Below are 16,445 nucleotides of genomic sequence, written 5' to 3'. Positions count from 1 at the left end.
AGCAGCATCAGAGGAGCAGGAAAGCTGACGTTTCCGGTCTGGACCCTTCTTCAGAAATGGGGGAGGGGAAGGGGATTCTGAAATAAATAGGGAGAGGGGGGAGGCAGATAGAAGATGGATAAAGGAGAAGATAGGTGGAGAGGAGACAGACAGGTCAAAGAGGTGGGGTTGGAGCTAGTAAAGGTGAGTGTATATGGGGAGTTAGGGAGGGGATAGGTCAGTCCAGGGAGGACAGACAGGTCAAGGAGGTGGGATGAGGCTAGTAGGTAGGATATGGGGGTGGGGCTTGAGGTGGGAGGAGGGGATAGGTGGGAGGAAGGACAGGTTAGGGAGACGGGGATGAGCTGGGCTGGTTTTGGGATGCAGTTGGGGGAGGGGAGATTTTGAAGCTTGTGAAGTCCACATTGAGACCATTGTGCTGCAGGGTTCCCAAGCTAAATATGAGTTGCTGTTCCTGCAACCTTCGGGTGGCATCGTTGTGGCACTGCAGGAGGCCCAGGATGGACATGTCGTCCAAGGAGTGGGAGGGGGAGTTGAAATGGTTCGTGACTGGGAGGTGCAGTCATTTGTTGCGAACCTGAGCGTAGGTGTTCCGCAAAGTGGTCCCCAAGCCTCCGCTTGGTTTCCCTGATGTAGAGGAGGCCACGTCGGGAACAACAGATACAGTGTACCACATTAGCAGATGTGCAGGTGAACGACTGTTTGATGTGGAAGGTCTTCTTGGGGCCTGGGATGGGGGGTGAGGGGGGAGGTGTAGGGGCAGGTGTAGCACTTCCTGCGGTTGCAGGGAAAAGTGCCGGGGCTGGTGGGGCTGGAGGGGAGTGTGGAGCGGACAAGGGAATCTTCAAATATTAAGCGATGGTCAGCAGCCTTCTAGAATTGCTGCAGTCCATTTGATCAAGAGTAGACTGATGGCATGCAGCACTCTCTGGGCAGAAGTCTTTAATACTGTTTCCGGAATGTTTCTAGGGCCCGTAGCCTTTACATATGCAGTGCCTCCAACCATTTCTTGATATCAGGTGGATTGAATGGAGTTGGCTGAAGACTAGGATCTATAATGCTGGGAACCTCTGGAGGAGGTGCTTGACAAGATGGTAGTGAGCTGACTTCTGAATTGCTGCAACTCTTGGAGTAGGGGCACCTACAGTGTTGTCAGAAAGTGCACTCCAGGATGTCAACCCAGCGACAGTGAAGGAGCAACAATATAGTTCCAAGTCAGGATGGTATGTGGCTTGGAGGAGAACTTGCAGGTATTGATGCTCCCATATATTTGGTGTTCTCGTCCTTCTAGGTGGACGAAGTCATGGGTTTGAAAGATGCTGTCTATGGATCCTTGGTGTCTTGTTGCAGTGCATCTTGTAGATGGTACACAGTGTAGTCACAGGGTATCAGGGCTGCAGGGAGTGAATGTTGAAGGTGTTAGATGGGCTTCCAACAAGCAGGCTGTTTTGTCCTGGATGATGTCAAGCTGCTTGAGTGTTGTTGGAACTGCACTTGAATGTTCCATTCTGCTCCTGAACCTGTGCCTTCTAGATGGTGGTCAGGCTTTGAGGTTACAGGAGGTGAGATAGTCGCTGCAGAATTCCTAGCCTCTAATCTGCTCTTAAAGCCACAGTATGACACGGCTAATCCAGTTAAATTTCTTGTCAATTGTAGCCCCTAGAATTTTGATAATGGTGGATTCAATGATGATATTATGCCACTGAATGACAAGGAGAGATGATTTGATTCTCCTGTGTTGGCGAACGTAGTTGCTTTGCACTTGTGTTATACCTGTTATTAATCAGCCCAAGCAGAATGTTCTCTAGACCTTGCTGCATTTGTGCACAGACTGCTTCATTACCTGCAGAGGTGTGAATGGTGCTGACTATTGTGCTTTAAGCATTTACTATCCCAACCTCTGACCTTATGAAGAAAGGAACGTCTTCGCTAAAGCAGCTGAAGATTGTTTGACCTAGGACTCTACCCTGAGGAATTCCTGCAGTAACATTCTTTTGCTGAGATGATTGACCTCAAACAACCACAACCATTGTTTTTACTCCAACAACCGGAGAGGTTTCTTCCATAGACTTTAGTTTTTCTAGGGCTCATTGATTGCATACTCTGTAAAATGCTTTGATGCCAAGGACAGTCACCCTGTCTGCCTCTCTTGAGTTCAGCATTTGTCCATTTTTAAACCAGGGTAGCAATGAGGTCGGGAGTGAAATAGATCTCACAGAACTCAAACTGAGTGTCTGTGAACAGGTTATTGTTGAGTAAGTGTTGCTTGATAGTACTGTTGACAACACCTTCCATCACTTTGCTATTGATTGAGCATAGACTGATGGGGTGGTAATTGTCCAGGTTGGATTGTCCTGCTTTTTGTTAGAAATACTGGATATATTTGGATAATTTTTTTGACACTGCTGAGCAAATATCAGTGTTGCAACTGCATTGGAACAGTGTGACTTATTCTAGAGCAGACTCTTCAGTACTATTACCAGAAAGTTGTCAAGGGCTAAAGCCTTTACAATATTCACTGAGTCTAACCATTCTTGATATCATGTGGAGTTAATTGAGTGACGATTGGCATCTATGATACGAGGAACCTCAGGAGGAGGCTGAGATGGATTGTCCACTTGGCACTGCTGGCTGAAGATTCTTGCAAATGTTTCAACCTTGCCTCTTGTACTGACGTGCTGGACTCTCACACCATTGAGGATGGGAATATTTCTGGAACCCCCTCCTCCAGTGAGTTGTTTAATTGTTTGCCACCATTCACAATTGGATGTGGCAGGACTACATAGCTTAGCTCTGATGTGCTGGTTATGGAATCGCTTGGCTTTGTCTATCAATTGCTGCTTCCTGTTTTGCATCTTCACCACGTTGACACCTTTTTAGGTATGCCTAGTGCTGCCAATGCAGTTTTGTTTGATCCAGTGTTGATCTGCTGGCGTGGTGTTAATGGTAGAACGTGGCATGTGTCAATCTATGAAGTTGCAGATTGTGTTTGAGTACAGTTGATGGTGGCTCACAATGCACCACACAAGCCCAGCCTTGAGCTGCTAGATCAAAATCTCTACCTCATTCAACACAATGGGAGGTATCCTCGATGTGAAAGTGAGACCCAATTTCCACAAAGACTGAGCAGTGATGCTTCTACTCATAAATGTCATGGACAACTGCATCGGCGCAGCTAGACAGGTGAAGACAAGCTCATGTACCCTTCTTTTATCCCACAGAGTGCGATCCAATCTAACAGCCGTGTCCTTTAGTTTTGGTGCTACCGAGCCATTCGTGGTGATGGACATTAAAGTTCCCTATCCAGAGTACATTATGTGCCCTTGCCACTGACCAGTAAAAATAGTTTTTCCTGATTAGCTTTACAAAAACCTACTGTAATCCTGAACATCTTGAAAAGAGCTCCAGTTTCTTTTGCTTCACTTCTATGACCAGTCATCCTGTTTCATGCCAATGAATCTCGTGCATCTTATTCCTGGCTCAATACCACACCAGATAGTTCTAGAGTTTTAATGGCTAAGGCAAACATTTTGGAGGGTGTGAGGTATTTAGTGTTTACTGGCAGCAGAACACAAACTTTGCTGTAATTCCTTCTAACCCAGCTGGCTGTTATCCGAGGAAAGGGACAATAGTGAACAGTGTCCTGAATGCTCACCTTCACTTTGCCATCGAAAACAAACCTGTTTGGACTGAGGCCATTTGGAAGGTGATTAATTGACCTATTGCTTCAGTTCTGGAGACTTCAGAAACCTCGCTGTTTAGACTGACATAGATCCAGCAGTTTAAGCTCAAACCAGAAATTTGAGCTGATCATACATGTCAAGTGGCAAGTTTGTTAAAGTATAAGCTGAAAAATGTAGGTCATGCAATTTAGGGGAAAGGACCGGAAAGTGGACATGAGGAATGTCGGATCAGCTGTGATCTAATTGAATGGTGGAGCAGGATCAAGGAGACTGGCCTACACCTATTCCTATTTTTTTTTACGGTCTTCTGTTACAAGAAAGGAAGCCTTATTAAAACATCCCTTCACCAAACACTGTGCAGAATCTGAGCAAAGTATGGTAGGGAGACCATCTTCCCTAGGTGCTGAACTTTATTGATAGAAGTTTCATTCTGAGTCAGATGACTGAGAATCTGACTCCCGCTACAGGACTTGATCCTCTAATCTAGATGGAAACTCCAGGCTAAAGAATGTTGCATTGTCAGAGGGCTGATCTTTCAGATGAATATTTAAGCTGAGGTGGATGTGATAAGAGCTCAGCTACCTTTGGGTGAAGAGCAGGGACTAGTGCACCGATCAACACTACCAGAAACTAATTAACTGAGCATTTATCAACTTTCTGTTTGTGGAAATTTGCTATGACTACACTTGAAGGGTAGTTCATTGACTGTGAAGTATTCTGGGTTTCCTGAGGAAGAGAGGCTGTTTAGAAATTTGAGTCTTCCTTCCTTGTTGCACAGAATCCAAACCAAATTTTACAATAGTACAATAGAATTCTGTAAAGCATACTCGGAGCAGGGCATGAGCTTTGTTTACTGCATGAAGTGCTCTTCTTATATTGAGAGTTGGGGATCAGTTAGTCATTTGACTGGATGAGTGGTTTGCGATGGAGAGTAGCACCAACAGTGTGGTTCAGTTCCCAGACTGGCTGAGGTTACCATGAAGGACTTTTTCAACCTTGCCCTACTCCGAGGCATGATGACCTTCTTCGGATTAAACTCACCACCAGGCATCTGTCTAATGAGAGAGCAGGCCTATAGTCCTCTGTGACAACAGCGACTTTACCCTGTGTTATGTTCCTTAACATCAAACTAACACACACATACTTAATTGGGGAGTAGCACAGGTTCAATTTACTTGAAATCTGAAGTAGGTTTATTTAACACACAGATAACTTGTCACTACACAGCAACTTTTGTACACATTGTCAGTCTAGTATGCTGCTGCTTCAACTTCACATGTCTTCTAGTCATGTGGTGTCATCTTGGTCCTTAGCTTATTGGCATACTTAAAGCAATAATATAACACTGAGGTGGTCTGCATTATCTATCCCCCTCACTGCAGTTTTGCATTTTATTTTGTGTGTCAAGTTATCTATTTGTGCTAACCCATTTGAAGATGCAATTCATTTAGTGCCACACCCCAGCCTTTTCTCCATAGCTGTAAAAATCTTACTCCGATTGTTCTCCTCCTCTCCTGAAGGTGCTGACTCTCACTGGGGTTCAGCTCCCCCTCACCTCCTGAAAGTGCTGAATTTCACTGGGGTTCAGCTCTCCCTCCTCTTCTAAGGTGATGACTGTAACTGATCAGCTCCCCTCGCCTCCTGAAGCCACTGTTTTCTTGTCTGGGTTTGGTTTGCAGGAGAGCTAGTAGCCCTGCAATACCTTATTCAAGTGAGAGCTGAAACAGTTATTGACCTGTGACAGAATCACAGCCAAAGCCACTCCTGTCTCCCGATGAGCACAGTATCGCACTTTGCAGCAGAAGTACTGAATAGTGATCAGTTACAAGAGCCCTGGCTGGTTTCTCTTTTCTAGCCTGGGCACTGAGGCCAGTTGCTGCCATAGGCTCAACCAAGGTGGAGCTTGTAAGCTTCTGATGGTAGAACTGAGACTTGTTCACAGCGACTTTCCCAACTGAGCCAAGAGAAAGGTGGTTGTAGTCTTTTAATAATGCAAAGAAGATATGAATGTTTTGTAGTTAAAACTTTACTGGTTAACTGTTCAGTCCAGCTCTTCACTCACCACTTTGTGTTGATTCTAATGATTTTGAAAGCAGTGTTAGTCCTTTTTATTTGTTCTTAATTGACTGTAGCTACAGAAATCTTTCTTGACTATTTAGGACTGTTGCTGAGTCGAGTTTTTATCAGGGAGCTGATTTGGGCTTTGTAAAATAGTGATTATTAAAACCAATATCAACATAGCAGACTGAAATAATTTGTGTTTGAGTTTAATGCCAAGAGAGCTTTTCAACAGTAGTCAGTGAAAGATTTTTTGATATTGAAAGTGTGCAGTTGAGGCTGGGCTTAGAGTCTGTGTCTTATTGTTTGTTTCTATAATTTAGAATAATCAAGTGATACAACACAGAGAAAGACTGTTCAGCCTATCTGTTCCTGCTCTGTTATAGAGCTTTCCAATTTTTGCCATGTCTCTGGCTTCTCCGTACAGTTCTGAAAATGTTTCCCCTTTAAATATTTGTAGAATTCCTCTTGATAGATAATTCTGTATCTTCTTCCCTCAGCTTTTATAATAGTACCTTTCAGGTCAAAGCAAGTCAGAAAAACGTCTCCACATCTCCCACTCCAGTCTTTTGTCAGTTGTCGTAAAGCTGCATATGCTGCAATGCCGCAATGCCATCACTAAATAGCACAAAGAGAGCGGTGGCAACGGCCTAGTGGTATTATCGGTGGCCTGTTAATCCAGAGACCCAGGTAATATTCTGGGGAACCAAGTTTGAGTCCCACCAGAAGAGATGGTGGAAATTGAATAAATAATTCTAGCAAACCTGGAATTAAGAGTCCAATGATGATCATGAATCCATTGCCGATTGTTGGAAAAACCCATCTGGTTCACTAATGCCCTTTAGGGAAAGAAACTGCCATCCTTACCTGGTCTGGCCTACATGTGACTCCAAAACCCATAGCAATGTGGTTGACTCTTAACTACCCTCTAGGCAATTAGGGATGGGCAGTAAATGCTGGCCTAGGGTCTCGCACTGACCTGCTATGTAGCTTCTGCATGAGTATTTATTATTTTATACAATAATTATTCTAGAGACAAAAACAAAGTTGCTGGAAAAGCTCAGCAGGTCTGGCAGCATCTGTGGAGGAGAAAACAGAGTTAACGTTTCAGGTCTGGTGACCCTTCCTCTGACCCTTTTCCAGCAACTTTGTTTTTGTTCCTGATTTACAGCATCCGCAGTTCTTTTGGTTTTTAATTATTCTAGAGAAGCTGAGTGAAAAAGATTTACCAAGTATTTCTCTAAGCAATTAGAGGCCTTTGAAGAGAAACACTCAACCAGCTGGCAAGAATAGTGGAATTGAACCACTGTCACTATTGAGAGACAGTAGGATTGGTGAGATGGAGAATTCCAAATGCACCTGTAAGAAACTATACACACATGTAAATGTGGTGGCCTCAGTCCTGATGCAGAGTGGAGAGTTTGACAGATATCCTGGACTAGGTCATGAGTGTCGGTTGCAGTCCCAATTCTGATCCTGTACAAAGTGAGAAATATATGATCCTGCTACCGTTCTGCAGCTGGAGGTTGGTCTTGTGAAGCATGTGATAATGATATGATCTGGGTTTAACTCAGTCCAATGCAGAATGCTGACTGGGCTTTCTTTACTTCTTTAGGTTAAGTAGCTCAGTGGAGCAGAGTGCTTCCTCTCAGCTCATGAGGAGACACAAACGCAGGAGGCGGAGACATCGTATGAAACAGATGGACAGGGTAAGATTGTAATCAGCAGCTGCCACATTAGAAGGAAGATCAGAATCCGGGCACCATCAACAGCCTAAAACACACATATATAATACTAATAGGGTTACAAATTTAGCCATTTATTTCCTTTTTTTCTCGTTCACTATTTCAAGTTTTTCAGCAATGTTATAAAGAAGACAAACTTGTCAAAGGTGCAGAATACTTTATAACAATTATTATATGAAGAATTTTCCTTTTGAGTTGGCTAACCGAGAGCCAGGCCCTTAGAGAGCATAATGGAGCTTGAGGCTATCAAAACGTTTAAATGTAAGAAAAGACCATTGCCAACCACAACTTGCATTTATAGCATCCTTAAAGTAGGAAAGCATCCCAAGGCATTTCATTGAAATGTTAACAGAAAAAATTGACACTAAATCACATCAGGAGTTATTCAGATAGGTAACCAAAGGCTTTGTCAAATACGTAGGTTTTAAGAAGCATCATAAAGCAAGACAAAATGGAAGTAGAGATATTTGAGGAGGAAATTTCAGAGCTTTAAGCTTAGTCAAATAAGGTGGAAAAAGAGAGAGGGAATGGATAGTGTTTCATTTTGACTTGCTGTATTGTTCCCAAAAGAAATCTGGGATGGGAAAGAGGTCAGAATTACAGGTAGCCCTTTTTGTAAGAGAGAACAACTCCACCTCTCAGCCTGTGCCCCAAGCTCACAGTTGCTCAGCCTGTGCCCCAAGCTCATCACCTCATCACCTCATCATATTGTGAAACTTCACCTACCCACCTATTGCTCAAACTTATCACTCATCATATCGCCCAACCCTGCCACCTCATCATATTCGTCCCCCCCCATCGACACCTTTTTCTCCCTGTCAGCCTTACCAATTTTTAGCCTTCAGGTAATGCAATAAAATAGATAATCAAGAAATTAGTCACGCTGCATCTGGGAGCTTCTTATTTGAAAATTTGGCTGTCTCGCTTCCTACATTTCGGCAGTTATTTCACTTTAAAAATACTTAATTGGCCATGAAGTGGCATCTTGAGGTTGTGAAATCCATTATGTAAATGTGAGGCTTAATTTCTTTGAATTTCTTAGAAATATTTGAATATTTTTAAAATATTTAAGTAGTTCTAAGAAATAAATATTTCTTAGAAAAGTGTGAAGAGACCAATCAAATCAAAATGTTGTACTTCGTTTCTTTTATACAACCCAACAAATGTTTTATTTCATACAGTCCTCATCGTTGAGCAGCATCACAGATTCCACTATGTCCCTCAATATTATCACTGTGACACTCAACATGGGTGAGTGACTCTTATTCTTTACCAATGTGTAGGTGAAGGTGAACATTATGTGTTATGGTTGTGTGAAGGCAGGTGTGTTCCAGGAATATGAATGTAATGAGCAGATTAGGAGGCAGAATGGGGGCTATTGCCAATTAGCCATAGTGAGGTTATGATGTTTGTGGGGTTCAACAGTGGGAGCATTTTTGGGTGTCAGTACGGGGACGGTTTATTGGGGATTTGTTGGAATATGCTTTGAGCACTGGGTGAAGTTGATTGTTGCGTTTATGTGTACAGTGGTAGAAACAAATGAACTTCTTTGAAATTATGTATTACAAAATGTGCGTTAATTAAATTCAAGGAAGTAAGTCTTTATTGATTGAAATTTAGAAACTTATTCTGTTAGTATACTAACCTGGGAATGGACAGGCAATTTGGTATACCCCTTCCATAGCCTTGTATATATGTAGACATAAAGTATTCTAAGAAGACTAGCAATCAAAAGCACACACCCAATGTTAGCGTTGTTTATAAATGTGCGTAAAATAGCTTTTATTTGCAACAGGGTGAAACAGTTTAATTATCTCTGAATGACCTCTGCATCTGTCATTTGAGAACTGTAACATATAGTGTAGTGGCATTTCCAGACAAATGATGACTGCTTGCTTTAATTTCCTGTTTTATTCATTGTTTACCCTGCCATGTAGTTGAAGACTGTTACCTGCTCCATTAAGTCAGGATCTTTTATTACTGTCACAAGCTTAAACCAATTGTAATTTATTTTCCTCCTCCTGTTCAGAGAAATACAATTTCTTGGGGATCAGTATCGTGGGTCAAAGTAATGATCGGGGAGATGGTGGGATATATATCGGGTCAATAATGAAGGGAGGAGCAGTGGCAGCTGATGGCAGAATTGAGCCTGGTGACATGCTTCTACAGGTCAGTGTCCGAACCTCCTCTTCATTCCAAATAAAACTTTTAACTAAGGATGAATTAACTCAAGCTGAAGTACACAAGTTGCAGCCCTTGGAGCCAGGTTAAATACTACTGCAGCCGTGGAAACCATGTCGGTAGAGTATTAGTTCCAGATGATATGCAAGTTTTATTCTGTATCCTGTAGAAATTCTGAGAGTAATCCTGTTGTTTGATGGTGGAATTCTGCGGGTCACAAAATGTGTGAAGAATTAGGTCCTGACAGAGGCCACAATTTTCGTGGACAGGATCTACCAGGGGGATAGTTATTAAACAAAAACTTCTATGTTAACAAAATAAAACTTTACCTGCCCAATGTCCAGATGCTTCCCTCCTACACTCTGGGCATGGAACCTTGTTGACCCTTCCCTTTATGCTGTTGTTTCCTTGGAACATATCTATCTCTTGGTGTCCCGCACCCTGAACATCATCCCTTCTCTCTTAGTGTCTTGGCCTTGATTTGACTCTCCACTGGTCAAGTCCTGGCCTTGACCCTTGACCTGTCATGAACTATGTTATAGCTTTTCACACTTCCCTGTAGACTCCTGCATTTGAACTTCCATCATTCTTTGTTAATTTAAATAAATGAAATTAGAGCTTTTGATGGTGAAATTTCTATGGTATGTGTATCTACAATTTTTTTTTAGCTTTGAGGTATTTCTTGATTCAGTGTTTCGGGCCACTTCAATGTCCAAGCCCTTGCTCCCTTTAAACAAGACTGTGCTTTTGCCTTGTCAATATCTAGAAAAATTGAAATGAATCCAGAGATTGAATATTATCATATTTTATTTGGCAGGTACAACATGTGCCATTGCATGGCCTTTCTCAGCTTTGAAGTTGTTAGGATAAACACTTCACCCGACTGTTTACCTTGACCGGTAAACAGGTTTAATATCAATACAGTATGGAGCTGGAGGAAGATAGCAGCTCAGGCAGCATCAGAGGAGCAGGAAACTCAACATTTCAGAGTCCTGATGAAGGGTGTAAACCAGAAACGTTGACTTTCCTGCTCCTCTGATGCTGCCTGACCTGCTGTCTTCCTCCAGCTCCACACTGTATTGACTCTGACTCCAGCATCTGCAGTTCTTGCTATCTCTGAGTGACTGAAAATGGGTTTAATAGCCTGGTAATGGAAGCAGTGCATTGCTTTGCAGTAATTACAGGTTACTATTGCCCCTCTGAATGAGGGACAATATTAGTCACATCTGCAGATTTAAACTTCAGTGTAATCTGATCTGGACCTTACCTGGCTTTTTATTGCTTACCTGAGTTTCTCAGGTTTATCTGATTTTTCTTACTGGTCGACTCAATTGAAAGGCAAGCTGAGACATGTGTTTAAAAAATTTGACTGAGACAAAGTACAAAATTTATATCTCACATTTATCACTTTATATGTCAAATACCAGAAATATCAGTGATTTTTTAACTGCTTTGCAGGAGGAATGAGCTAACCTCTGTTTGTTAGTGTCTTCTGGTTGATATTCAAGTAGAGGTGACATTCAAGCCATATTATAGGCAAAAGTACAAAATGGTGTAAAATATCCAGCATATGGTGATTTTGCCTGCTTCCTGTGGATCATGTCACCCAATAAACTTGCAATGATGATGGCTAAGTCACTCATTCTTAGTATTTCTCTTGGCACATCAGTAACATACTTAAAAATTCCTTGTCTTTTTGTCCATCACTGCATAAAATTTGAATTATATTTAACATAAGTGAGAAGCAACTTTGAGGCATTGGTTGTATCTCAAGATTCAGTTGGTTTAATTTAAAACAATTTCTGATTTTACCTAAAAGCTGTCACCCCCAGGATTGTCTCCCTTTGCTGAGTGCTAGAGTTTAAACAGCCCCTTGATTTGAACTTTTTTTTTCCTGTTCTATGGTTTAGGTCAATGATGTCAATTTCGAAAACATGAGCAATGACGATGCTGTGAGAATTCTTCGGGAAATTGTCTCGAAACCAGGGTAAGTTACATGTTTCACTAACTTCCATCATGTGGGATTGAGAAACGTTCTGTGAAGAATGGAGATGGCTCAAAGTCACCCCTAAGAAATAGCAATAAGCAATGAACTATTGCATGGAGGGTGATGACCCCGCAGTGAACTCCTCTCCCAGGGTGTGGAGGTGCCGATGTTGGACTGGGGTGGACAAAGTTAAAAGTCACGCAACACCAGGTTATAGTCCAACAGGTTTACTTGAAATCACAAGCTTTTGGAGCACTGCTCCTTCATCAAGTGAAGTCACCTAACGAAGGAGCAGTGCTCCGAAAGCTTGTGATTTCAAATTAACCTGTTGGACTATAACCTGGTGCCGTGTGATTTCTAACTTTGTCCTCTTCCAGGGAGAGAGGTCTAAAATCCTTTTTCACCTCATATTCAGGGTTTGTTCTTCTAATGCAGCACCCCCTGGAGTTACTTAGGGTAGAGCAACCATTCTACCTTGGAGCTAGAAGTCCCACCTGGAGTCTGCATGCAGAGCTATTAACCCAGGAAAATTAGATGAGTGGTACTGCAGAATCACATTACCATTTTTAGTCGAACATGTGTTATCTACCTATTCAAACGTAACAGGCACCTCAACTGAATCCTATACTTACCAGTTTCATGCAGATGCCTGAGATCAGCCTGGCCTGTGCACACAGTTCTTCACACAGTGTTCCATCTACGTTCTGAATAATAAGGGCCTTCAGTTTCCTTTTTTCTTGATTCCTGGACAAATGTTTCAAATCCTCTGTTTGTGTAATCTTTGCAGTAGCTGATAACTGTTCCACTACGTTTGCTTCTCCAGACCCATCAGTTTAACAGTAGCCAAGTGTTGGGACCCCACCCCGAGGAGCTATTTTACCATCCCCAGGAGTAAGTAACATTTTCATCATTTTAAACATAGTAGTTTATAAGGAATAAATGTTGACTTGGCTGATGTTTTTGGTTCTGTGTCTGACAGCTAGATTTCAATCCAGCTGCTCCATGACTGTGAAGATCACAGCTACAACATGTGCTGAGCTTCCAATTTTTCTTTTTATTAATAATAATATCACAGTTTAGTGTTTTAACTCTACAGAAATTCTGTGTTTTTCTTTAATTAAAAGTCCTACAGGGCATTATTTAACATTTATTTCTGTCCGTCTGGCTTTCTTTTCCTCTGTACTCCTTTTCAATAGTGTGTGTGTGTGTGTCTCTTTCTCTCCCTCTGTCTCTGCCCTCCTCTCCCTTAATTATGCCTTTCCATTTGCCTTTCCCTCCATTTCTCCCTCTCAGTCTCTAACTTTGTGCCTGTGCTTTGTGGAGAAAGTTAAGAAAAACAGTGAATTGCCTACAACACCAGCCACAACTTGCCTTTCATTCCAGCATTCCAAGGAACTTAACAGGCATGTTATAAAACAACATTTAGACTGGTTTACCCAGAGCCTGTTATTTCAATCTGGGCTGTGTTGTTGCAGTATGTAAACCATTGAAGAAGTAGTGCAAGCTCTATTTAAGTAAATTGTCCATCTCTGATGAACTTCTTTAACTGCTGCTCTCTGGAGGTGATGCTGCAGTTGTAGTTTTACCTGCAGCATAACGCTGGGGTCTGATTTTTCTCTCAGCTGCTGATGAACTCGTTGTAAATGTACAATTTTGTTGCTCTTCTCATTCTCTTCTGTTTGAACTGAGCTCACCTCTTCATCTAATCTTCCTTCTGTCACTTTGTGTTGTAGCAGAACCAGTGAGACCCATCGACCCAGCGGCCTGGATATCTCATACCACTGCTATGACGGGAACTTTTCCCCGCTATGGTATGAGCCCCACCACCAGTGCCATCACTTCCACCAGCTCTTCACTAACCAGCTCTGTCCCAGATTCAGAAAGTAAGTAACATTTCTGTTTCAGGATCCCCTGTGCTTGAGTGTGTTGGAGATGGACTGCTTGAAGGGTTCAAGTTTCGCTTGAAGGGTTCAAGTTTACATTGGTGTGAGGTCATGAGGCCCTCTAGTCTTGTCTCTCTGAATGTAATATATTAGCCTTATTTTTAACTTGAGGAATGTCCTCTGGATATGGGGGTTATTCCCTCAGGATGCTCACCATGGGCCAATTTTAATCCAAGGTCTGCTGTCAACTGCCTGATGCTGACAGGATTGAAGTAGCATTCCCTCCATGAAATCCCTATCCTAATGGTCTTGATGGGAAGTGGAAGCTCATGATAGAAACTCAGTGGTATTGGAGGGCCTGAGGCTTTTGATGGTGTCCGTCCAGAGGATCTTCTGGCCCAGAAGAAATCCTCTCAAAACCTTAGATAATAAACTTTACCTTGACCTCTGCCTCCAACTGGTTTGGCTTCATGGGACCTACCCTGAATCTCATGCTGAAGTGGGACAGTGGCATTAATGATATCATTAGCTCATAACATTTCCATGTATAGTATCTCTTCCAAAGTCAGTTAAAGTAAGAACCAGTGTGAACTGGTCGGTGGTGTTTTATACAAATAGCTTTGATTTAATTGAAGGGTGAAAAAAGCTTTAAGGTTAAACTGTTGTCTCCCTGTTTGGTGGCAGGTACTAGCTTTAACTTTCCAATAAGCCCTTTACCACTCTAACTGGTCTGATGGGGTATGCAGTTTTGGGATAGATTCTCTAATAGTTTGATGAATCTGTGAGGGTCGGATCCTTTATTTTTTGTGTTCATTTGTTCAGAGTATGAGGATACTCCACTCACAGTTAAGAGTGACATGCCTGTTATTGTCAAGGCCATGCAGTTGTCTGACTCGGGATTAGAGATCCGTAACCGACTGTGGCTAAAGATCACCATTTCAAATGCTGTCATCGGTGAGTATCTGTATCTCTGAGACTGTTCTCATTTTAGACTGTCCTTGCGTCGATATTGTAGGGAACGACCTAAATCAGTGAGACCCCCTTTTCCCTAAAAGGCAGGCAATATTGGCATTCCAGAGCTTATACTTAACATTTGCTACTTTTGGATTAGGTATCATGTGGCTTTCCCTCACCTAAGTTCCAGAATCTCTGTGTAGTCTTGTATCCTATAATGCACACACATGACTGGGAAATTGCTAGCTGGTGTTTTTTTTTTAATTTTGTACATGATTTCCTTGTCTGGAAGGCACAGAGTTAATTGACTCTGATTGCAATCTAAGTTCTGTTTCATGTTTGCTATTATCCCCAAATATCTTGATTTGACTGTCATTTTTGGGAACGGCTTCACTTGTTTTGGCCAAATTGAATTGAACTAAATTAAATTAGCTTTATTGACACACGTACTCAAATGAGTATAGTGAAAAGTTTACAGTTGCTGCATTACAGCACCATCTTAGGTACAAAGGTGCCTGGGTACAGATCCCTAAGATCAAATTCTTAGGAAACAAAAAAAAATTAGAAAAGTAAAGAAATAAATAGTCCAGCATTATGGCCATGGGAATAAATTAGAAAAGTAAAGAAGTACAATGTTATGAGTATCAGTCCTTCCAACCCAGGCCGTGCTGGCACCCAGCCGCAAGGGAGACCTCCACCCCCTGGCTGCCACCTGCACTGGACCCACCAACGTAGCCATCGTCCCACTTTGGGTGCCATCTCTTCACCATCACTTCACTGATTCCACTGAACCCATACTCACCCCGCAGCTACGAGTCCCTGGCTGTGCTGCCAGGCCAGGCCAGGCCACGAGTCCTGCGTCAGCTGCAGATGTCACTTTGCCAGCGCCATCATCTTGAAGAGTCTGCTGCCACTGGCACCGCCATCCCCGATCACTGGAGGAACTTTTCTGCTGCTGTGGCTGGCCCCGAACGCCAAGAGAACAACCTCACTGCTGCTGCCACCAGCCCCGATGCCGGGAGAATGATTCTGCTCTCGCAATCAAACGTTCCACAGTTGCAAGAATTTGTCCATCTGATTAGAATATTACATCCTCTATCACTCTTACAGGATTAGGATCCTTCCATACCCTGAAATACAACAAACGACCCAGTTCCAGAAAACATCTCATCCTCTGCCATGCTTCTCATTTATTCCAGCCCAGTACTTATAAGACTATGCTAGTGTAGGAATTATGTTACCAGAATAATACAGAGATCAAGAATACACAAGTTAAAATTCTATCATGTAAACTTGACAATTGGGTAAAAGTGAAGCTGTTGGATTTCCATAACCTTAAAAATTAATCTCTTTGCAATAAATTGACTTTTGTATCCTCAGAACATGCCAGAGTAATTTGCAATCAATTAATTATTTTAGAGGCGCAATCACTATTGGTTTAAGTATATGTAGTGCTGGGCTGGTCTTGCTTGATCTTTGAGCCTCATCCTTGTCACTTTATCATTTAACCTGACCACTGGTGATCCTGCCCAATCTTATCACCCACCAGTGAGTCACATATACCAAGAACCACAGTCAGCAACAGGAGGACAGTCATCTGCCCACAAACTTAGATTGTTATTGAGCTTTTAGAAAGAAAATGAAGTGGATAGAGTTTGTGATCAAGAGAATTGTATATGAATAAAGAGATTATTCATGGTCAGTGTGGAATGTGTATGGTTTAAGAGGAGTATACATGGTCTAAGGGAAGTCTGGTGTCATGGAGCCATACGTGATTGTGCACCTTTGTATCAAATCAAATGACCTGAGGCAAGTGTATTTTTTTGTGTGGTCAAAGAGGATGCTCCCTGAGATAGCAGGAACTGCAGATGCTGGAGAATCTGAGATAACAAGGTGCAGAGCTGGATGAACACAGCAGGCCAAGCAGCATCAGAGGAGCAGGAAGGCTGACGTT

General features: G+C 42.4%; 1 protein-coding gene across 2 annotated transcripts in view; it reads left to right on the top strand.

Annotated features, from left to right (window-relative positions):
- The window catches only part of LOC109924488 (segment polarity protein dishevelled homolog DVL-1), a 103,710-nt gene that overhangs the window by 78,883 nt on the left and 8,382 nt on the right, over positions 1–16,445 (top strand). For both annotated transcript variants that reach the window (XM_048615151.1, XM_048615149.1), the window contains exons 6-12: positions 7,357–7,450; positions 8,668–8,737; positions 9,516–9,655; positions 11,578–11,654; positions 12,478–12,545; positions 13,388–13,537; positions 14,360–14,491. In XM_048615151.1, coding sequence (XP_048471108.1) covers positions 7,357–7,450; positions 8,668–8,737; positions 9,516–9,655; positions 11,578–11,654; positions 12,478–12,545; positions 13,388–13,537; positions 14,360–14,491 — 731 coding nt within the window. The remainder of the gene's footprint in view (positions 1–7,356; positions 7,451–8,667; positions 8,738–9,515; positions 9,656–11,577; positions 11,655–12,477; positions 12,546–13,387; positions 13,538–14,359; positions 14,492–16,445) is intronic.

The sequence above is a fragment of the Rhincodon typus genome, chromosome 31 (genome assembly GCF_021869965.1).
Source record: "Rhincodon typus isolate 14 chromosome 31, sRhiTyp1.1, whole genome shotgun sequence".
Taxonomy (NCBI): domain Eukaryota; kingdom Metazoa; phylum Chordata; class Chondrichthyes; order Orectolobiformes; family Rhincodontidae; genus Rhincodon; species Rhincodon typus.
This window is presented reverse-complemented; position numbering and strand designations above follow the sequence as displayed.